General features: G+C 43.8%; 2 protein-coding genes across 3 annotated transcripts in view; one reads left to right on the plus strand and one right to left on the minus strand.

Annotated features, from left to right (window-relative positions):
• phf14 (PHD finger protein 14) overlaps positions 1-24,228 on the plus strand; it is a 154,743-nt gene that overhangs the window by 80,171 nt on the left and 50,344 nt on the right. For both annotated transcript variants that reach the window (XM_083646224.1, XM_083646225.1), the window contains 2 exons: positions 9,621-9,683; positions 9,938-10,104. In XM_083646224.1, coding sequence (XP_083502350.1) covers positions 9,621-9,683; positions 9,938-10,104 — 230 coding nt within the window. The remainder of the gene's footprint in view (positions 1-9,620; positions 9,684-9,937; positions 10,105-24,228) is intronic.
• The window catches only part of LOC310785716 (E3 ubiquitin-protein ligase TRIM39-like), a gene marked incomplete at both ends in the record, with an annotated part of 22,447 nt that continues 14,150 nt past the window's right edge, over positions 15,932-24,228 (minus strand). Inside the window, one exon of the mRNA XM_083646852.1 lies at positions 15,932-16,072. Within this exon, the coding sequence (XP_083502978.1) occupies positions 15,932-16,072 (141 nt within the window). The remainder of the gene's footprint in view (positions 16,073-24,228) is intronic.

The raw sequence follows: 24,228 nt of genomic DNA on the forward strand, positions 1-24,228 counted from the left end.
CCCACCCCCCCTCCCCCCCCTCAGCTGAAAACTCCTCCCCACACTAGTAACACACAGCCTCGCACCAAGCGTCTAGGAAGCCTGGGAAGCGCCGCCTCCCAGGCAGCGCAACATGGAGAAGCCACACGCGGACTGCAGTGAAAGGTTTGGCTTTTCAGTGTCGCGCTGCTGCTTTTCTAGCGGCTAATCATGTGGAGAAACTATGCTGACAGACAGACAGAGGCAGAAGGACTCAGTTGTGTGCGCGGATTGACTGTGTTCGCACGCACCGTCAGTTGCAGCCAGAACAATCTACATGGCTCTGGACTGCAGCATGAGCGGGTTCTCTTTCATCAAGGCTATTTCAGGCTGTGTATTCCTGACATTTCTGTAATCTGGAGAGCACTGTCGCCACCTAAGGGTTCTGTAAAATAGGTTATAGACCTCCAATAGCTACTATAGTTGTACAGGAGCTGCGGAAGGCTTTGATCGACGTCCCACCGTCAAAAAACGCATTGGACGTCGAAGGACGTCCGTGGCACTCTACGTCACTATTTAATTGGACGTCGAAGGACGTCCATGGCACTCAATGAGTTAATGGCATTAATAATTTGGAGGGGAAAAAACAATCGAGCATATTATTGAATACAGCGGGCCTGTACTGTAGATCAAGCGTAGATGATGCATTTATAAGAGAAAAGAGAGCGACCATGCATGCGTTGTGAAGCCGCCTCCTGCTTGCTGAAACTCTTTTAGCATGTAAGACGTGTTGTAGCTGTCAAATGAATGCTGCATCCTGTAGCACAGGACACAACACAGCCCCTCTAAAGATAGAGGCCATCTTAGGCATTCTTATCTTTAAGCCAGCATATTCAGACAAAAAACATGCAAGAAACACGCATTCACAGATTTGCTCTTGAATGTGCATAATGTAAAAGAAACCCAACTTTTTTCTCAATATTTTGTGGAAAAATATGCAGCATTCTGCAGCCCCCGGATGCTGCTTTCTGTTTGCGTGTTTCATTTTCCCTTCTGCTGCGTATCAAGCCACCATTTATGTGCACTTCTCAATTGTGACATGGTCTGCTGAAAGAGCTAACAATACTGTAGGCAACTGTGAAGATAAGAGATACAAGTATTTTTTCTTCATATTACACAAGTTTAGATGTTGAAGAATGGAATCAATATATAACAAACAACAGTTTTAGGACCACTAAATACATGTACTTATAATTTGTTAGCAAACTAAGGTTGTTCACAAACTTTCAGGGTGATTTCCCCGGAATTTTGCTTTTAGGAATATGAACATTCAAATAAGCAACTAAGTCTTCTTCAACTGTTTTCTGATTTCAATGTGTGACACGTCATTTGAAAGCTTACATTCTGTGCTTTCATATTCTGTAGAATATAATAATAATAATAAACAGTCCCTGTCACGATTGTAGAATATGGAATCTGAAACGGTGGCTGAAAACATTGATGATGTAATGGCGCCAGGTTTGAATAACATGCAGGAAAAGTCATGCAATAGATGTAGGTAGGTTGTGATTGGCATTGACCTACAGCAAATACTTTTCTTTTCCGTAACATTGAGGATCCGTTTGAAAAGACTGAGTTCAGTCAGAATTGAGACTGCAAATACTGAGATATGATTTTTGGTCCATATCGCCCAGCCCTACTCAAGATCTTTGTTGTCGTCAGTGTTGGGGCTAGTAACGTGTTTTAGTACTAAATGACCATGTTAGTTTTTCAATTAATGTCATCTGTTAGCAGTTACATTACATAGAATGTTTTTTACTCGCTGACTTTTTTATGTATACACCGCAACTTTAATGTTTGGTCGTGGAAATTTGGCTTAAAGTCATGGAAAAGTCATGGAAATCCAATGGTCAATCTGTATGAACCCTGTTAATGTTTTTGCTCTGCATTTGCGATTCATTGGAGACATTAGTTTAGATCTATCGATCATAAACAAATTGGCCAAGCCGATCGACTATTAACACTAGATCGATGCCAATTTCATATCTTTATTCTTCCCATTCACAAATATTCTTCTCCTTTTACTACACATTGATGAAAGTACACGCTTTGCAACCAGAGGTCTTTTCACTTTGTTACAAATTCATACAGCACATTGTAGAAGCGCTTTGAGATGCCAGTAATAAATGACTTGGCAAGGAAGATACCCAGGTGTGTTGCTCCAACTCAATCTGCCAAATATGAGCAAATGTGGGCATGATTTCACTGAAGGTGTCACCCCGAGCCATGCTGCAGCAAAAAAGCATCCAATGTTGAGCTTGTATTAGAATACATTTAAAGTTTCACATAGATTTCAATCATTTTGTTTGCAATGCATTTTTCTCAACAATTTAAATGAAAGACATTTAGAAATAAAACAGAAAGAGAATAGCAAAATGTTTACTCATGACGATGTGTTTTTAACTGAACATGGCTGCTTGCATTCTGTTTCTCTTCAAATCATCTGCACCTGAACCAACTCACGTGGCTAACATTAAGACGTCTTGTATTACTGCGAGAGAGAGAGGCAAAGTGAACGTCACTTCCTGCTTCAGCACTGTACCAGAGATTTTCATCCGCCATTTATTTTCCCATAGACATTTCGTAAAATAGTTGTAAAAATAGTTTTACTTCGTCAAACCAAACGGTTCTGCTATATTTACAATCGGGCGAGACAATAGAACATTTCACTCGGACCAAAACTTAAGAAAAAAAATATTTTCTTTAAATGCGAAATTTTTTTACGTTTTGGTCCGAGTGAAATGTTATGTGATCTCTCCCGATTCTAAATATAGCTGAACCGTTTGATTTAAACAAGTAAAACAATTGTTATAAGCATTTTTTACGAAATGTCTATGGGAGAATAACTGGTGGATGGAAATCTCTGCTCTGGTACAGTGCTGAAGCAGAAACCTCTCTATACCTGAACCCCCCCACGGGGCTAACATTAAGACGTCTTGTATGAACATATGCCATTAGTCAGTAGGAGATTATGGGAACTGGTTACTACAGTACCACTTCCTATGCTCTGTTAATTATTAAGTTAATATGTCTAGTTACTACCAGGTCCGACGTAATCCTGTGTGAAATTATTCACGGTCGTTAAAGATGCAACGATGTACTTAATTAAAAGATTGATTTTGCCTGCCCGCAGTTTTCATTTCCTCACCTGAGTAGAGTCTGTGATTAGACACATGCTTGTGTGTTTTCAGCCTCAGTGTTGGTGTCCTCTGCCTTCACTAGACCACTTTAATAGACACTAGTTTAACATGTGTGTTTTCAGCCTCAGTGTTGGTGTCCTCTGCCTTCACTAGACCACTTTAATAGACACTAGTTTAACATGTGTGTTTTCAGCCTCAGTGTTGGTGTCCTCTGCCTTCACTAGACCACTTTAATAGATACTAGTTTAACTTGTGTGTTTTCAGCCTCTGTGTTGGTGTCCTCTGCCTTCACTAGACCACTTTAATAGACACTAGTTTAACATGTGTGTTTTCAGCCTCAGTGTTGGTGTCCTCTGCCTTCACTAGACCACTTTAATAGATACTAGTTTAACTTGTGTGTTTTCAGCCTCTGTGTTGGTGTCCTCTGCCTTCACTAGACCACTTTAATAGACACTAGTTTAACATGTGTGTTTTCAGCCTCAGTGTTGGTGTCCTCTGCCTTCACTAGACCACTTTAATAGACACTAGTTTAACATGTGTGTTTTCAGCCTCAGTGTTGGTGTCCTCTGCCTTCACTAGACCACTTTAATAGATACTAGTTTAACTTGTGTGTTTTCAGCCTCTGTGTTGGTGTCCTCTGCCTTCACTAGACCACTTTAATAGACACTAGTTTAACATGTGTGTTTTCAGCCTCAGTGTTGGTGTCCTCTGCCTTCACTAGACCACTTTAATAGATACTAGTTTAACTTGTGTGTTTTCAGCCTCTGTGTTGGTGTCCTCTGCCTTCACTAGACCACTTTAATAGACACTATTTTAACATGTGTGTTTTCAGCCTCGGTGTTGGTGTCCTCTGCCTTCACTAGACCACTTTAATAGACACTAGTTTAACATGTGTGTTTTCAGCCTCAGTGTTGGTGTCCTCTGCCTTCACTAGACCACTTTAATAGATACTAGTTTAACATGTGTGTTTTCAGCCTCTGTGTTGGTGTCCTCTGCCTTCACTAGACCACTTTAATAGACACTAGTTTAACATGTGTGTTTTCAGCCTCGGTGTTGGTGTCCTCTGCCTTCACTAGACCACTTTAATAGATACTAGTTTAACATGTGTGTTTTCAGCCTCTGTGTTGGTGTCCTCTGCCTTCACTAGACCACTTTAATAGATACTAGTTTAACATGTGTGTTTTCAGCCTCGGTGTTGGTGTCCTCTGCCTTCACTAGACCACTTTAATAGATACTAGTTTAACATGTGTGTTTTCAGCCTCTGTGTTGGTGTCCTCTGCCTTCACTAGACCACTTTAATAGACACTAGTTTAACATGTGTGTTTTCAGCCTCTGTGTTGGTGTCCTCTGCCTTCACTAGACCACTTTAATAGACACTAGTTTAACATGTGTGTTTTCAGCCTCAGTGTTGGTGTCCTCTGCCTTCACTAGACCACTTTAATAGACACTAGTTTAACATGTGTGTTTTCAGCCTCAGTGTTGGTGTCCTCTGCCTTCACTAGACCACTTTAATAGATACTAGTTTAACTTGTGTGTTTTCAGCCTCTGTGTTGGTGTCCTCTGCCTTCACTAGACCACTTTAATAGACACTAGTTTAACATGTGTGTTTTCAGCCTCAGTGTTGGTGTCCTCTGCCTTCACTAGACCACTTTAATAGATACTAGTTTAACTTGTGTGTTTTCAGCCTCTGTGTTGGTGTCCTCTGCCTTCACTAGACCACTTTAATAGACACTAGTTTAACATGTGTGTTTTCAGCCTCAGTGTTGGTGTCCTCTGCCTTCACTAGACCACTTTAATAGACACTAGTTTAACATGTGTGTTTTCAGCCTCAGTGTTGGTGTCCTCTGCCTTCACTAGACCACTTTAATAGATACTAGTTTAACTTGTGTGTTTTCAGCCTCTGTGTTGGTGTCCTCTGCCTTCACTAGACCACTTTAATAGACACTAGTTTAACATGTGTGTTTTCAGCCTCAGTGTTGGTGTCCTCTGCCTTCACTAGACCACTTTAATAGATACTAGTTTAACTTGTGTGTTTTCAGCCTCTGTGTTGGTGTCCTCTGCCTTCACTAGACCACTTTAATAGACACTAGTTTAACATGTGTGTTTTCAGCCTCGGTGTTGGTGTCCTCTGCCTTCACTAGACCACTTTAATAGACACTAGTTTAACATGTGTGTTTTCAGCCTCAGTGTTGGTGTCCTCTGCCTTCACTAGACCACTTTAATAGATACTAGTTTAACTTGTGTGTTTTCAGCCTCTGTGTTGGTGTCCTCTGCCTTCACTAGACCACTTTAATAGACACTAGTTTAACATGTGTGTTTTCAGCCTCGGTGTTGGTGTCCTCTGCCTTCACTAGACCACTTTAATAGACACTAGTTTAACATGTGTGTTTTCAGCCTCTGTGTTGGTGTCCTCTGCCTTCACTAGACCACTTTAATAGATACTAGTTTAACATGTGTGTTTTCAGCCTCTGTGTTGGTGTCCTCTGCCTTCACTAGACCACTTTAATAGACACTAGTTTAACATGTGTGTTTTCAGCCTCGGTGTTGGTGTCCTCTGCCTTCACTAGACCACTTTAATAGACACTAGTTTAACATGTGTGTTTTCAGCCTCGGTGTTGGTGTCCTCTGCCTTCACTAGACCACTTTAATAGACACTAGTTTAACATGTGTGTTTTCAGCCTCTGTGTTGGTGTCCTCTGCCTTCACTAGACCACTTTAATAGACACTAGTTTAACTTGTGTGTTTTCAGCCTCTGTGTTGGTGTCCTCTGCCTTCACTAGACCACTTTAATAGACACTAGTTTAACATGTGTGTTTTCAGCCTCTGTGTTGGTGTCCTCTGCCTTCACTAGACCACTTTAATAGATACTAGTTTAACATGTGTGTTTTCAGCCTCTGTGTTGGTGTCCTCTGCCTTCACTAGACCACTTTAATAGATACTAGTTTAACATGTGTGTTTTCAGCCTCTGTGTTGGTGTCCTCTGCCTTCACTAGACCACTTTAATAGACACTAGTTTAACATGTGTGTTTTCAGCCTCGGTGTTGGTGTCCTCTGCCTTCACTAGACCACTTTAATAGACACTAGTTTAACATGTGTGTTTTCAGCCTCTGTGTTGGTGTCCTCTGCCTTCACTAGACCACTTTAATAGACACTAGTTTAACATGTGTGTTTTCAGCCTCTGTGTTGGTGTCCTCTGCCTTCACTAGACCACTTTAATAGACACTAGTTTAACATGTGTGTTTTCAGCCTCGGTGTTGGTGTCCTCTGCCTTCACTAGACCACTTTAATAGATACTAGTTTAACATGTGTTTTCAGCCTCTGTGTTGGTGTCCTCTGCCTTCACTAGACCACTTTAATAGACACTAGTTTAACTTGTGTGTTTTCAGCCTCAGTGTTGGTGTCCTCTGCCTTCAATAGACCACTTTAATAGACACTAGTTTAACGTGTGTGTTTTCAGCCTCGGTGTTGGTGTCCTCTGCCTTCACTAGACCACTTTAACACATTCACTGCCAGCCTTTTTTTTTTAACTGTAGGTAGGTTCTGCCAGAGGGTTTTTTTGAGGATTCTGGCTCATTTTACAAGAGCCGAGGATTATTTTCTGCTTGGACTTTGTGAACATAAAGTTCACAAAAGTACTAATAGAATGTGTGCTTTCTCTGTCTAAAAGAGTTAGTTTGTAGAGTTAGTAGTTATGTAGATATTAGCCGTTGAGTACAGCATGGTTTCAGCGTCTGAGAGTGAAAGCTGAGATAATCGCAGTTTTGTGAAATTCAATCAAACAGGCAGAACAGTCACTTTAACCATTTATTTTTGGCATCAGTGAGAGATCAGACATCTAAACAATATAGTTCTGAACGCCCTCTCCTTCAAACTCCTCCCTCCGTGGGCGTGTCTGGTGGCTTTCAGCCTGCGTTTGTCACAAGCGAGTGTTCTGCTGCTGCTGCTGCTGCTGCTGCGAGTTTGAGCAGCCTCCCTCCCTGGCAGCGAGTGTGGATAGGGCTCACTTGTTTCTTGGGTTTGAGAGCTTTGATGAAGCTTTGTGCGATTCTAGGCTTTATGCTGCGTGTTTCAAAGTGTGTTTTCCACCCAGTCTATTTTTGGAATCCCCCACCGCCAGCTCCCAGCGCGATAATGCGCGAAAGTGAAAGCGTTTTCGCCAATCCATTTTACAGTAGAGAATGGTTTCCTCGCGCGTTACCCTACAGTTTTGGCTCTGCTTTTCCTAGTGTGGAGAGCACTGTCGCCACTTAGTGGGTCCGTGGAATGGGTTGTACACGTTCGCTGACTCCAATATTTTTATAGGAGACGTGGGGAGCGTTGATCCACGTCCCACCGTCAAATTTTTTTTTTTTTTTTTTAAAGCCGAGATAACTCGTCTTTGGCAGTGAACCGTTGGATTCTGTAAGCCGAGATAACTCGTCAATGGCAGTGAACGTGTTAATAGACACTAGTTTAACTTGTGTGTTTTCAGCCTCTGTGTTGGTGTCCTCTGCCTTCACTAGACCACTTTAATAGACACTAGTTTAACGGCAAAATTATTAAATAATGTGGGGCCTTTTGTTTGGTGGCGCCGTCGCAGGAGAAAGGGCTTTAGGAGCCAATTGGCAACGTTCTTGCAGTTAGCATTCATAATGATAAGTGCTCCATCTGGCGAGCCGTGGCGAGCCAAAGGCGACAGATGGAATTGTTTTCACAATCTGTTTAAATATGTTGTCCATTTTTCTTCCCATTTGAACCCCCTTCCCCCCCCCCCCCCCCCCTGAGCTCCGGCAAGGAGGAGATGTTTGATTTGTATTTTTCCTTTCATGTCCCATCCTGTCTCCTGTCTGTAGGAAGCGTATGAGAAGAGGTTATAGCATTTAGTAGCTGGACAGGATATGCATTGCAGATATCTTCCTCGTCACAAAGATGATTTTAGATATGCATGTCCTTCCTAGGACAAATGACATCATCATTCATGTGTATGGTGTTTCTCATGACACATATCTGTATCTGCAACTGAATTATGACTAGTATGACTAGATTATGAGTTGCAATTCCAGTTTCAGAATCAGATATCGATCATTTAATTCTCACTCGTCGTCGTTCCAGTTCGATCCAAGATATATTTAATTCCCCTCTCAATTCAAGATATCTACATTATTATTCTTTTTAGATAACTTAATTAAGTTTTTGCCAGTCAGAATGAATATATCTAGATAACTTGAACTGGATTATAACTAGCCAAAATCATATGGTAGATATCTCAAACTGGAATTACACCTAGTCATAATTCATTTGCAGATATCTGCATTGTAGATATCTATAATGAGAAACCCCATACACATGAACGGCAAACATCATTTGTCCTAGGAAGAATGTCACTGTGGATATCTGAAATGTTCTTTATGACTAGGAAGAATGACGTTACAGATATCTTGACTGAAAATTCTGGCTATAGTCACAATGTGATTACAACATAATTATGTTATTATCTGTAATGTTAATTCCGGATAGTCAAACTTAGCTGTTGGCACGGTGGCGCAGTGGTAGATCTCTTGCCTCGCCTTGCTCCCCTGAGGGTTCCTCCATATATAAGCCCCACTAAAAACATGCAGAAGATGGTCGTCTGACCAGCGGCGGTTGGAAGAAGTTGGTCCCTGGGCGCTTCGCTGCAGCTGCCCACCGCTCCTGCCCTGATCCACGGAGGAGGACGAGCTCCTGCCCTGATCCACGGAGGAGGACGAGCTCCTGCCCTGATCCACGGAGGAGGACGAGCTCCTGCCCTGATCCACGGAGGAGGACGAGCCAGGATGGGTCAAACGCGGTGGATAATTTTTACGCCGCCTCCAAAAGTGTGTGTGTGTGTGTGTACTGGTTGCTGTGCACGTGTATGCAACTGTGCATGCATGGTGTGTCATCTGTGACAAAATAAAGACATGGTTTTTCTTTCCGGTTTTTAATCTTAATCTTTTCAAACAGCTTGTCATAGGAAGCTCCCTCCAAACCCTGTTTAGACCTCTGTAGTGTGTTGGGGCATCGCTATCCCTTCGGCCCGGGGCAGGTCACAAGTGTTTGGTTTCCATGTGCGGTGAGCGCGCTCAGTGCAGCGTGACTCGCTGTGTGTGTGTGAGAGCGGTCTGAGCGCGCTCAGTGCAGCGTGACTCGCTGTGTGTGTGTGAGCGGTCTGAGCGCGCTCAGTGCAGCGTGACTCGCTGTGTGTGTGTGAGCGGTCTAGATCTAGGTCTAGCGTCCAGATCTTCCATATTTCTATGACAGCTGAACCGCTAGTTGTCACTTTCTGCAACCAGTTCGGCTCCGCCCACCAAATACGTCATCACTGAAAATGTTGCTTTTAGGAGCATTACGGCATTCAAATGAGCAAATGTAGGAGCGTACAGCAGGAAGAGGAAATGACTTCACAGTTAACATCATCAAGTCAAGTTGCAGATTGTTCTAAAGTGCTGATTTCCTGTTTCACAGAGAACCAGGGGTCAGAAGAGGAAGAGGCTGTCCATCTGTGAAGACAGAGACGATAAGATTGAGGTTTGTCACTAACTAACTGCATTTCTTCAGCTCACTCACACACACACACACACTCACATCCACATGGCCTCTAGTTGGCGCTAGTCCTTTCAAGTGTTTTCAGTTTGTCGTCCCCTTCATGTTCATGTTCATGTTCATGAATTGTATTCATGAAATAATATTGCCACCCTCCCAGACAGCTCTCATTTCATTTCATCCCGACCAGCAACACGCGCTCGCACAGCGTTCACTTCTAATCAGCCGTGTTTCCTTAGGAACCGGCGCCCCGGGAGCCGCGGGAGCCACGGGAGCCCCGGGAGCCACGGGAGCCACGGGAGCGGCGTCAGCGCGGCTCCGCCCTGCAGAAGAAGCCCAAAGCGGACGACACACGGACGGAGTGCACCACCTGCACGGGCCCCGGACACAACCACAACCTCGTGAGGTGAGCGAACACCTGCGTCTGAGGCTTTATGCTGCATTCAGGTGCTCCTCGGATGCTTCGACTTTCCGACTTGGCAAGTCGTTCTTCCCACATCGGTGTGTTCATGTGCTTGTGCGGTGTTGGAATGATCGGAATGTGGAAACCAAATCAGGGTTAATGATAATAGATCACTTTTCTAACTAATCTCGCTCACTCAGCATAGTGATACCATACTCAGTGATACCATATTACACATTACATGTGGGAAAAATAAAAAAGTTTCCAATACCATGGACAAAACATCTACTTTCGTCCACCATGTTTCTGCGTATATGTCGGCAAGTCGTGTACCAAAGTTTTCGCCAAGTTTCCGAGTTGTTGTTCCGACTTGAGCGTCCAATCACGTGAATTCCCACAGTCGGGATATCATTTCTTTCCGATGACACCGATACCACATGAATGCAGCATTACACACGGAGTGGGGGGTGTGTGTGGGTGTGGGTGTGTGTGTGGGTGTGTGTGTGTGTGGATGTGGGTGTGTGTCATGTGAGGCAGCCATATCCTCCTGATGATTAAAGTTCAGTCTTCATTAGGCTCCGCCCGCCTTGGCTGTGCGGGGTGAGGGGGGCCGAGGGGATCTGCTCCACAGCCCCCTCTATTGAACTGACACATACATTTGCACAGTTCATTAAGAAGTAATGAAAAGCACAATTTATTCTGGGCCTTTCCCAGGATCTCAGGTGTCTGTCAGGCAGACCCCATAAACAAGATTCTTCTCCCACTTTGGAAATCTGGGGGGGGGGGGGGAGTCTATCACAATGGGCACCATGTCATCACGCTGTCATTTAATTAGGGATTCACAATATATCGGCAATCATATCAGTATTATTGGTTTATATGATTTTATTGATATTATTGTTTGAATTGAATATATCAGTCCAATGAGCAAGATAACTGCAATGTTGTTAATATCGGTTATCGGTATCGGCCAAAAGTTCATATAGAGAGGAAACAATGCGGTAAATCTATGATTTATGGGCAAATGTTTTGGAAATAAAGAAAGACATTACTTTTTCAAAGTCACAGTGTTTAGGCCTAAATGTGTTTTTCAGTATGGACAAAATGTTATTGTCATAGAAACTTTTTTTACACTCTGTTATCGGCCATACCAGCAATGTTGATATTGCTTATTGGTATCGGCCAATACTTTCATATCGGTGCATCCCGACATTTAATGAATCAGTATGTAATGTGTCTCCATTCACATCAGAGCTCTGTACTCTGGTCTGGATGAGTTGGACCAAACATTATGCTCTTCTCTAAACTGTCACTGGCTCATTGTAACTTGACTCATTTATAACTCAATGAATTGTGTTGAAGCATAACTGAAGCCATGTTTAACTCCATCACACTGAGTGATTTACCACCAAAATTCTGTTAGAGCTCAAGAGTGACCGCCTACTTTTTCACGGCTCCGGTTCCAGGAAGTGAATTCCCCTTAATTTCCTCATTGTCGTTTCAGGAAGTCCTTACGGTGTATATAATGTATATAAAGGCTTTTAAGACTGGAACCAAGCCAACAAGCTACCAGATGAACCGTGACCATAAAACACTTGATTTGAAGGAACAACAACAACAAATTGGGAAATGGGGGGGGGGGGGGGGGATCATATTTTATGGTCATGATTCATCTCATACAGTACGTTGATTGGCTTGAAACGTAAATGGAGAAATGAATGGGAAATTCACTTCCTGGAACCGGAGCCGTGAAAAAAGTGGGCGGGCTCTATATATGGTCTTCCCCAAACTATCACTGGCTCATTGTAATTTTAACCAATTATGACTAAATTAATTGTGTTAAAGCATAACTCCATCATACTGATTCATTCCAGCCTAAATCCTGTGCATTGCTTCACTATAGAGCGTTTTGCCAACTCTCAGTACAGTACTACACTACTATATCCTGAGCCAATGGACACTCAATGCAACAGATGGCGTTTTCAGCATATTGATGACTATGTAATGAGACATGTTTATTGTATATATTTAATTGTCAGTTGATCCATGACATGATTTTGCACAGCTCGACACAGTGTTGCTGCAGCCAGCCAGTAAAGAGTCCAACACAGCATCATAACTGTGGGGTGGGGTTTCCAAGGCCCCTAGACGACCCAAACAACATTTAAGTCGTTCTCTAGTGAAGCAATTAACCAGATATTGGTCTAATATAGTACGATGGAACTCCAGTACATGTGGGGAATAAATGGTTTGTGTTTTGTTTTGAGTGGGCCTTAGGCAGCGTTTAAGGCAGTGATACTCAACTTGCGGCCCGCAGCCGCCTACTGTGCCTAACCCGTGTGGCCCGCGATGGAATTGAAAAAATAAATAAATTACAGTGCACCTGAACGCAACATGCAAGATACCCGCTGAATAAGTGTCCACATGTTCATGTGATTCTGGCCAATACTCCACTTCTGTTATAGCATTTCAGTCTGGAATATGGAATATCTTTCAATAATCTATGATTTAGCTGCTAAATTATCAAATACTGCCGTCTGCTCGCTACCTAGGCACTTATGTATGTACTTAACCTAACTAACTTAACCTAACTAACTATCCGGTGTGCACAACATTGTCAGACTAAACTCCGGCTGACACCCCAAAAACCTACAATCCACTACAGAAAAATGTATATTGATTGGTTATTAACTGGCCCCTGGCCTTCTATCATTTCACGAAAGTGGCCCCCGGGCAAAGCAAGTTGAGTATCCCTGGTTGAAGGTGTGAGGTGTGCTGCCCTGTGCTGCCCTGACTCTGTCTATCTTTGCATTGCACAGGTTGTGAGAGCCGGGGCAGCAGACACCTCCACCTCCCCATAGACAGGCGGGAGACAGAGAGACAGAGAGAGGCAAATTGAGGCGTTTGAAGAATGGCGGTTGGTGTGAGGCTGCAGAGCGAACGACCGTCACCTCCCCAACAACGACCTCTGACCCAAACTGGACCCACAACTGTCCAATGAGACTTGGGTGAAAGCGTGGTAACCTGAGAGGAGGAATCTAATTGGTCGAGTGTTGCTTTGAGCCAGTACGGTTTGGTTAAAGGGGACTCTGCCTGTTTCACACTGCGAGCAACTTGGTCGACATTTCGCTCCATTCTGACCACTCCCACTGCATCTATGTAGCGCTCTGCTGCGACAGAGTTTTGACCAAGAGAAATAAGCTGTGTTCATATAAACCATGTACTTTTTGCTGCTTTGGTATTGCCCTTTTGATGAGTTAACCCATTGATACCTGATGCAGCATTTGCGTGTATGTCCCTCATTTGTGTGCGTATCCCTTTAAGACCGGTGTTAAAGGGATACACACACAAATGCTGGATCAGGTATCAATGGGTTAACATCACTAATACAACTTTCATCCCAACGACCAGGGTTGGATCAGGATTACTTGACCCCTGTTCAACTCTTCTTTAGTCATCATCCCTGGTCAGACCTGACCGGGCCGGGTAGGGACGGGGATCGAGACCCGGGAAGGACCCGGACCCGGTAACACATTTCTAAAAATCCAAAAACCAGGTTCTGAGCTTATCGATACTGCTATCAAGAGACTAGCGAGGCCTGGCTTTAAGGTATCATTATGTCTCGTCGTCTCGAGAGATGAAAGTCATTTCATTTCAAACCACTGGTGCACAAACATATATCTATTGTCTAAAGTTGTTGAATTCAATTGAATTGAATCCCAACCGCCGTTAAACTCAACGAAGAAGAATGTAATTGCCTCGCGCCCTTGGTCACTTCTTTTCTCAATTGGCTGCTTGCTAGGTTGACTGAACATGCACAACAGTATAATGCAGCAGTACCAGTTCTGTTAAGAATTTATTGTCGTCTCGTCTTTCCACTAAATAATAGAAACGTATCGATAGTGGTATCGATAAAGACTCGGATCGTCAATATAAAAAATTAAGGTCCCCATCCCTAGTCCCGGGTCACAACCTGGGAGAGATGCATAACAGCTAGCCTATGCTATGAGCATAACATAACAGCTAGCCTATGCTATGAGCATAGCATAACCGCTAGCCTATGCTATGAGCATAACATAACAGCTAGCCTATGCTATGAGCATAACATAACAGCTAGCCTATGCTATGAGCATAGCATAACCGCTAGCCTATGCTATGAGCATAACATAACAGCTAGCCTGTGCTATGAGCGTAACAAATAGCAACCCGGGTGAAGCCATTCACACTGAAATCACCCATGGTCCAACTTGGGTCAGGTAAGCCGGGTCAGGTAACCTGGGTTAACCCTTTCATATCCCAAATCAACCTGATAATCAATAACGCTGGTTGGGACCCTTGGTGTGAACGGCCCGTGATAGGGCTGACCCCAAATGGGCGATGATTTTTTTGAAGGAGCCTGCCCTCTATAGGGAATTAATGGTCACTGCCCTCTATAGGGAATGAGTGGTCACTGCCCTCTATAGGAAATGAATGCACTTCTGGTGACTTGTTGACCGTGTTGCTCACAGTGTGGAAGCATGGCGAATGCTGAAAGTGCTCTAAATGGCATATGAAACTGCTGCACTCCCTTTATGGACCTCCAGGTGGTGCTATAACAGGTCTTTGCATCACCCGTGGCCAAATGTGTTGTCGCTCTTCTAACCATATGAAGGAGAAACCGAGCTCCTGCTGGACTCTGGACTATATGGGAAAACAACATACGTGAATCCTCTCTATGTCTCTAGGTGCTCTCCTGCATAATACAACATAGACTGTATCAGAACTGTTTCTGGCCAGCAGGCTATTTCTCATCGGGTGCTAGGACCCATGCTCTGCTCTTTTGACACCCCCCCCCATACGGCTTCTCATCAGCCAATCAGTAGTATTGATTGAAGTCATCTCCCAGCCAATCACCCGCTGCATTCCCACGTCAATTCCCTTAATTACAGATGCACTTGAGCCGAGGCTCAGCCCGATGCTAGTCCTACTCGTGTCGTGTTTCTGGAGTAAGTCGATGAAAAGAAGTATTAGGAAACGTGAGTGTTTTTGTAGAGGAAAGCTAACCTTTTCTGCTGTATCCAGTGTAGCAGTACGGGAGTGCTACCATAACATATCTGTAGTAGGAACAAAATAGGCTAGTTAAAGGAACACTCCGCCCATTTTCAACCAGCTTTGTATCATTAGAACATCAGTAGTATATCAGAAAACTGTAAACTGTTTTGAAGTCTGTCATTTAATTTGACAGTTATTGAGTGTTAAAGTGTGGACCAGTGACATCACTGGTCCACACTAACTCAAATTAATAACTCATTAACTCAAATCAACTCTCAATAACTGTCAAACTAGATGAATGATGAATAGTTTGACAGTTATTGAGAGTTGATTTGAGTTAATGAGTTATTAATTTGAGTTAGTGTGGACCAGTGATGTCACTGGTCCACACTTTAACACTCAATAACTGTCAATTTAAATGACAGACTTCAAAACCGTTTACAGTTTTCTGATATACTACTGATGTTCTAATGATACAAAGCTGGTTGAAAATGGGCAGAGTGTTCCTTTAAGGTAATAATAATAGTACTTAAAATGTCTTGAGTGTCTTTAGGCGTTTAGAAGTCTCTCTCTCCCTCTCTCTCTCTCCCTCTCTCTCTCTCTCTCTCTCCCCCTCTCTCTCTCTCTCTCTCTCTCTCTCCATATATCTTGGAAGTGACAGTTGAGCTGACAGCCCGTCAGACAGGAGTCCAGCTTTGTCTCCGTGTCTCTGGTGGCTCATAGTCAGCGCTGTCAACAGACCAGCTGCTTTCTGCTCTGTCAGGGCACCATGACGAGTGTCACACCGTGCCCTCACATGTCACTCCATGGCCCGCGCGGGGCCCTCCACTCTATATGCATGCGTCTGGGAGCAGTCCAGCCCGTACAGCGTCTGGGAGCAGTCCAGCCCGTACAGCGTCTGGGAGCAGTCCAGCCCGTACAGCTTACTGCTCTCGCCCCTCTGGAAGGCCCAATCTATTTACTCCCCTAATCTCTACCTTCATTTCCACCTGACACCAGTCATGTGCTCGTGTAGCGTGTAGCGTGTAGCGTGTAGCGTGTTGAATGCCACATAGCGTTGTTAGTGCGATGATGTGTACAGTATTTATTGAAGAGGCCGACCATCCTTTTCTTTTTGTGCCTACATGCAGTACTTTATTCTCTCAATAGAGGGCCAGAGTCACGCCCCCTTGTGTTTTTGGCTCTTTTTTTTCATCCCCCAGTCATTTTCCCACAGACGTTTTGAAAAAGCCTCATAAAAAAGAGTTTGACTTGGTCAAACAAAGCGATTCAGCTACATTCAGAATCAGGAGAGACCAGAGAACATTTCATACATTCAGAATCAGGAGAGACCAGAGAACATTTCATACATTCAGAATCAGGAGAGACCAGAGAACGTTTCATACATTCAGAATCAGGAGAGACCAGAGAACGTTTCATACATTCAGAATCAGGAGAGACCAGAGAACATTTCATACATTCAGAATCAGGAGAGACCAGAGAACGTTTCATACATTCAGAATCAGGAGAGACCAGAGAACGTTTCATACATTCAGAATCAGGAGAGACCAGAGAACGTTTCATACATTCAGAATCAGGAGAGACCAGAGAACGTTTCATACATTCAGAATCAGGAGAGACCAGAGAACATTTCATACATTCAGAATCAGGAGAGACCAGAGAACATTTCATACATTCAGAATCAGGAGAGACCAGAGAACATTTCATACATTCAGAATCAGGAGAGACCAGAGAACGTTTCATACATTCAGAATCAGGAGAGACCAGAGAACATTTCATACATTCAGAATCAGGAGAGACCAGAGAACGTTTCATACATTCAGAATCAGGAGAGACCAGAGAACATTTCATACAGTCAGAATCAGGAGAGACCAGAGAACGTTTCATACATTCAGAATCAGGAGAGACCAGAGAACGTTTCATACATTCAGAATCAGGAGAGACCAGAGAACGTTTCATACATTCAGAATCAGGAGAGACCAGAGAACATTTCATACATTCAGAATCAGGAGAGACCAGAGAACATTTCATACATTCAGAATCAGGAGAGACCAGAGAACATTTCGTACATTCAGAATCAGGAGAGACCAGAGACCAGAGAACATTTCACTTGGAGTCGGACCAAAAAACAAAAAGGCACCAAAAAAAATGTTTTCCTCTGTTTTTTGTTTTGTTTGTCTGTTTTTTTTTTTTTTCTGTTTTTTTGTCCGAGTGAACTGTTGAAAATGTTCTCTCCTGGTTCTGGATATAGCTGAATCGTTTGGTTTGACAAAGTAAAAATATTTGTATTAAACATTTTACGAAATGTCTATGGAAAAATGAATGGTGAATGAAATCTCTTCTAGGTCCCATGCTGAACCCAGAAGAGGGTGTGTCTTTGGCACTCTCTCTTCCACCTTATTGTGTTGTGAACAGAGTTGAACTCTCACTTTGTGACTTAAAATGGTCGCCATCTTTTTTTTTTACTCACTCCACATGTATTTGTTTACAGACACAACCTTTAAGGGATTCTTTGGGACTCATGTAATGTATTTGTTTACAGACACACCTTTAACCCATTGATACCTGATGCAGCATTTGCGTGTATATCCCTCATTTGTGTGCGTATCCCTTTAAGACCGCGAACCGCGTTAACTTAAAGGGATACACACACAAATGCTGCATCAGGTATCAATGGGTTAAGGGATTATTTGGGACTCATGTAATGTATTTGTTTACAGACACACCTTTAAGTGGCCGAACACACGATACGTCAAAGCCATGCCCAACTGAAGCTACGTCAAAGCCATGCCCAACTGAAGCTACGTCAAAGCCATGCCCAACTGAAGCTTGAAGCAGACATGACAAGCTGATCTGACGCCATAGCGGTCACACCAGTCTCTACTGGTGTGACTGGTGTGAGCTGCTGCTCCGGCCCCTCCCACCCCTCACAGGCCCCTCCCACCCCTCACAACTTGCATTGACTGCCTGCCTGGCAGCTCAGGATCAGCGCGCGGCACGCTTGGAAAATAGACCAGAAGCTGAAGCTATCGGGTCAGCGTGGCGTGCAGCCGGTGTGAACGCACTCGCCTGTTAACAAGGACGCTGAATTGACACCGCGTGGCTTTGGCGTATGGTGTGAACGTGCACTAAGGGATTCTGTAGGACTCATGTAATGTGTAACTTGTGATATGAAGTGAGGATGTGGACGTTGCTGCTGTTGTGTCTGTTGTGAAGTGTCTCGGCCTCTGGCCCCCAAGCTCTCCACAATTAAGCGGAGCTTTAATAAACTCTTGACTTTCTCACCTTATTGCCACGGTGATAAACGAGTGTCAGCCAGGTCATTAATTGTTGTGAAGGTGCGGTGGCGGCGGTGCGTTTGTGCGTGTAATGCCCTCTGTCATCTGTGATTTATCACCTGGGAAGTGGCCTTGTCGAGGGGGGGGGGGGCGGGCTCTCCAGCCCGGTGTAGCACATGCTGCACTGATGTGTCTGTGGAGCCTAGGGATGTTCGTTTTGAAAAATTTCCATAATCGAAAATCGGCGATAAGCGATTATCATTATCGATATATATATATATATATATATATATATATATATATATATATATATATATATATATATATATATATATTTACTCTGGTCTGGTAATAACATTGCGCGTTCTCGGCCAGCTATAATGGCGATGCCGCTGTGTAGTAAGAATATCAGACACTAGCGCTGTGGTCAGGTAAACAAACATGTTACATGTCAGGTTACATGATGTAAGGCAATCGGCGTCTTCCAGCTTAGCTGACAGCACAAGAGTCAAATCAACAGGCCTGAGCCTCACTGAGGTCCGCAGACCGCTGGGTGTGTTTGTTTGTGTCCCCGGCGCATGCCGGTGTGAATTCCCCATGTTTAAAACAGTTTTGTTGGCACAAAGGCCCGTGCCCAGCCAGAAAACTAGAGACTATATGAAGCTCCACCTCACGTTAGTCGGCTGTGCAATGGAGTGGGGCGAGGAGGAACAAATTCCACCCAAACCTAGTCCCTCACGGCTTCACCAATATGGGCTTTGGAAGGCAGATCCATAGCAATGCCAGTATGCTTGGTTTGAAGCTGCCAGTAGTCAGTATTGATGTATGTTTAATCTAGACTTTTTCATGCCAAAAAAAATAATTACAAAATAATTATAAATTAATTAAAGCACTCAGTTTTTCCAGCAGAACTGTATTATTGGCACGGTGGAAACGGTGTTTATTATAGTCCAGTGATTCTCAACCTTTTTCATATTAAGGAACCCTGATGTAGTCCACATAGCCTAACCCTGATGTAGTCCACATAGCCTAACCCTGATGTAGTCCACATAGCCTAAACCTGATGTAGTCCACAAAGCCTAACCCTGATGTAGTCCACATAGCCTAACCCTGATGTAGTCCACATAGTCTAACCCTGATGTAGTCCACATAGCCTAACCCTGATGTAGTCCACATAGCCTAACCCTGATGTAGTCCACATAGCCTAACTCTGATGTAGTAGGGATTCACGGTATTGTATTTTTTTGATTTTTTTTGATAGGCAGATATTTTCCAACTCTTTTGGTTGATGCCGATACTGATATATGATATTTTCCATGGGTCCTGGACTGGTAGCACACATACCACGAAGGCTCGGTCCTTCGCACGGCCGACCCGGGTTCAAATCCGACCTGTGGTCCTTTGCTGCATGTTGGAAAATATCATATATCTTATGATTATTTTTTGGGCATTTTGCCTTTATTTATTTTGATATAGGACAGTAGGCAGGAACCTTTCCTGTCTGCCTACTGTCCTATATAAAAATAAATACAGGCGAAATGCCCAAAAAATAATCTTAAGATATATGATATTTTCCAACTCTTTTGGCCGATGTCAATACTGATATATGCACACATTTCCCTCACACCTAATTCCAGAGAACGTGAAGTCTCTCCTGTAGTGGAATGAACACATTATTATGTCTCCTCTTATGAATGAACACATTATTATTTCTACTCTTATCATGAATGAACACATTATTATGTCTCCTCTTATCCTGATGGTTATTATGCTTACTCTTATGGTGATGGCCCACTGGCAGATGCAGACATAAATAGTGTTTCAAAATGGACACGTTCACTGGACAAAATAAGAAAACTACTTCAATTTAGGGGTTTGTAGAAACATGCCATATTTATTTATGTAAGCTTCACATTTGGGCATAATTATATAGTTATTCATTAAAAGCCTTTATTGGCCGATACCGATACCGTCATTCTGCATCGTTAATTTTGTCTCTAAATTCGGACCCAAATCTGAGAATATTTGTATTGTTTGATATGATTATGTTCATAATTCTATGACTGTCTGGTATTGTAGGTACGGTAGAAGAGAGCCATTCATCGACACATTCTCTTATTGTGTTAAGCTCTTGTAAATGAAATAATGCTGTTTAGCAAATCCTCTTATGGGCTGGACAGTGCTATCCGGGTGGGTGGGGGTGGCCGGGGTGGGAGATGGAACCAGCTCACCGTAGCGAACTGTAAATGCCCCAATCCCTCATCCTCGACCCCCGAGCGGGCTGGGGAGACCAGACGGCTGGCCCCTGGAGATCTCTGCTTTTCCTACAGCTGTGTTCCGGCTAGGGGATGGGTCGGCCCAGGCCCGAGAGAGAGAGAGACACACACACACACAGTGAGGGGAGGGAGGGGAGACAAACAGAGAGACACACACACACGGAGGGAGGGAGGGAGAGAGAGAGAGAAATGCAAGCGGGGAGGTTCTGGAAGAGCAGTAACCTTTCCGATGATGAGTACGTTTCCCATTACTGTTCTGACACCGGATCCGGGGAGATGATTTAATGGCGGCATTTTGTTTTTGCTGACTTTGCGCCTTTTTTTTGCCCGCCCCACCCCCTATCCCACCCCCCCTATCCCACCCCCTATCCCACCCCCTATTAAAAGAGAAAACAGAACCGGGGGGCGGGGGGGGGAAGTGTGGCCAAGCAGCTCAAATCTATGACTTCCCCTGCCTCCTTTATCCCACTAAATCCACCGCAGTGTGTCCGCTCCACTGCTTCCTGCTTCCTCTCCCTCTGACTCCACCGTGTCGCCCCCCTAGCCTCCTTTCCTTAGGCACCCGCTCCTCTCCCTCCCACTCCACCTAGCCTGGTTTTTCAAACCCCACACACTAAAGATGATCCGCAGAGCCAGGGCTAGCAGTGGCTTATATCCTAATTAATTAATTGATAGCTTTACCCCAGTGAGTCTCAGCCTTTTTCATATCAAGGACCCCTTATTTATGCTGCATTCCATTGAAACTGGAAGCCTGCTATTTCACGCCTTCACGGTTGAGTGACATCACACCTGAGGGTTGAGTGACGTCACACCTGAGGATTGAGTGACGTCACACCTGAGGGTTGAGTGACATCACACCTGAGGGTTGAGTGACGTCACACCTGAGGGTTGAGTGACATCACACCTGAGTTGTCGGTGTTCCATTTACCGTAAATTCCGGACTATAAGACGCACCGGTCTATAAGCCGCACCTTCAAAGGTGACTATTTTTTTCTTCTATAAGCCGCACCGGTCTATAAGCCGCGGGTGTTTTGATGTTTAATTACCATATGTAAGGCTTCGTGCACAGAGGGGATTGTCGGGAACAGATGGCTGTTTGGGGAAGCTCCCATTTATTAACATTTCAACAAAACAAAAGTCAGGTCACTAATCCCCAGACAAAATCACACATTGTGGTATTTTTTGTTTTTTTTACAGTGCACACAGTGTCCGCGGTGTGGTGAAAAGAGGGCAAGAGAGGAAATTAAAACAGAAGTGGATTTATAGTTAGAAAGAGTGCTAAAGAAGAGAGAATTCCGTTTTTTATTTTTTTATTTTAGTTACTCACAGTACTATTGACCAGTCCAACTCAAAAGATATTCGGCAGTTTCACTTTGAGCTCTTGTTCCGCCGCTGTCCATCAATGGTTATGACGAGTCTCGCTGGGTACAGTATGCCAAAGCGATATCCATTGACTCGATGATGCTGTTGTATGTTGCGCGTTTCTGTTGCACCAACGCGGACGGTGAGGGGCTTCTTCCCCGCAGCCTGGAGGATGAGTTGACGGTCGGGCCAGCGGAGTAGGCAGATGAAGATGGCCCTCGGTGGCAGGCCGGGGTCTGGACGTGGCCGAGGCGCCCGGTGTGCGGGAGAAAGGAGGAGGAGGAGAAACCGCCACCTCCACAGCCAGCCACCTCACACACCCCAACTGTTTAATAGTGCCCGGCTCGCATGCCTCTCGGTCGGCTGGCCGGACAATATGCACCGCGCTGCAGCAGCAGCTTCGGGAGGTTTTCTCACTGTGTTCGGGACTTCGGCTCTAACTCGGCCAGATGGCTGGACACGAGTGAAACTCTTCACGGTTGCATTATTTTCTTTAGTGAGTGAGTGGATGGACTTCTGCACGTTTTCAAACTTGTTTTCAAGCTGCTCAAAACCTCTGAGCGATGTCGGACTTAATCGATAGTGTTTCACGGAGTAAAAGTTTAGCCCAAGCGGTGTATCTCCAGCCTCCAGCAGGTGAGTCATTTCCTCATTCATGGCGTGATTGCTTCGTCTTTTTCTTTCTGCTTACCTGTGTTGTGTTATGTTATGTTATGTTGTTAAAAGAGGGCAAGAGAGGAAATTAAAACAGAAGTGGATTTATAGTTAGAAAGAGTGCTAAAAAAGAGAGATTTTTTTTTTTTTTTTGGAAAAAATCCATAGATAAGACGCACCGTTATATAAGCCGCAGGGGGCAAAAAAGGCCAAAAAACGGGAAAAAAGCCGCGGCTTATAGTCCGGAATTTACGAAACAATCTGGAAAGCAGCCAGGGTTAATAAATAATATAATAATAATACATTTATGGGTTAGCTCTATCCAGACTAGCCATAGCGTACGGCAGGAATAAGTCCAGAAGTAGCACTTCCACTTCGTAAGGGGAAAAGTGAATGGGATTTTAACATGGGGGTTTCGGTTAAATGCATGAAATAAGGTCTGGTTAACAAAAGTTGATGAAACAGCGTTTTATGTTCAGCAGGATAATCTTCACAAACGAGGAGCACTTTTATAACTTTTGAAGCGTACACGTTTTTTTTTTTTTTTGTGATTTTCAAGGACCCCTGCTGGTCCCCGGAGCCCAGGCCCGTAACTACCATTGAGCACACCGAGGTCATGACCTTGTTTTGTTTTTTTGTTTTTTTTAAGCCCCGGCCCCCAGATCTATTCATCTGGCATTGATGTTTTAAAGCCCTCATAAATAACATGATATATGACATAGTTGATCAGAACGACATTTCATAAAATGCTTATAAAAAGAGTTTTACTGGTTCAAACCAAACAGTACAGATATATTTAGAAACAGGAGAGATCGCATAACATTTCACTCGGGCCAAAATGTAAAGAAAATTTGGAGAAAATATTTTTTCTATGTTTTTTTAAGTTTTGGTCTGAGCGAAATGTTCTATGGTCTCTCCCGATTATAGCGTTAGCTGAACGTTTGGTTTGAACCAGTAAAACTATTTTTATAAGCATTTTACGAAATGTCTATGGGAAAATAAATGGCGGATGAAAATCTGTGGTACAGTGCTGAAGCAGGAAGTAGGCGGTCACTTTGCCTCTCTATGGTGACGGTCAAAATGCCAAACTCAAGGCTTCAAAACGGGAGTGCACAAAGTAATGGGTGACATCACGGTCTCACACACACGCGCACTCTCACACGTGCACACACACACACACGCACACACACACACACACACACACACACACACATGCCCGTAACTACCATTGAGGACACCGAGGTCATGACCTTTTTTTTTGTTTGTTTTTTTAAGCCCCGGCCCCCAGATCTATTCATCTGTCATTGATGTTTTAAAGCCCTCATAAATAACATGATATAAGACATAGTTGATCAGAAATGCAACAATTTGCTTCCTCTCTGTGTGCTATAGAAGGAAGAGACATAACTCACCACAACGTTCACATTTTGCATTGGGGCTAGATTGGGGCTAGACTTTGGGGACAGTTCTATTGAAGTGAATGGGTAAGTAACTCCCCTGTAAGTGATGTTTGTGTAGATGGGCCA

Source organism: Poromitra crassiceps (genome assembly GCF_964638095.1).
Source record: "Poromitra crassiceps genome assembly, chromosome: 11".
NCBI lineage: Eukaryota > Metazoa > Chordata > Actinopteri > Beryciformes > Melamphaidae > Poromitra > Poromitra crassiceps.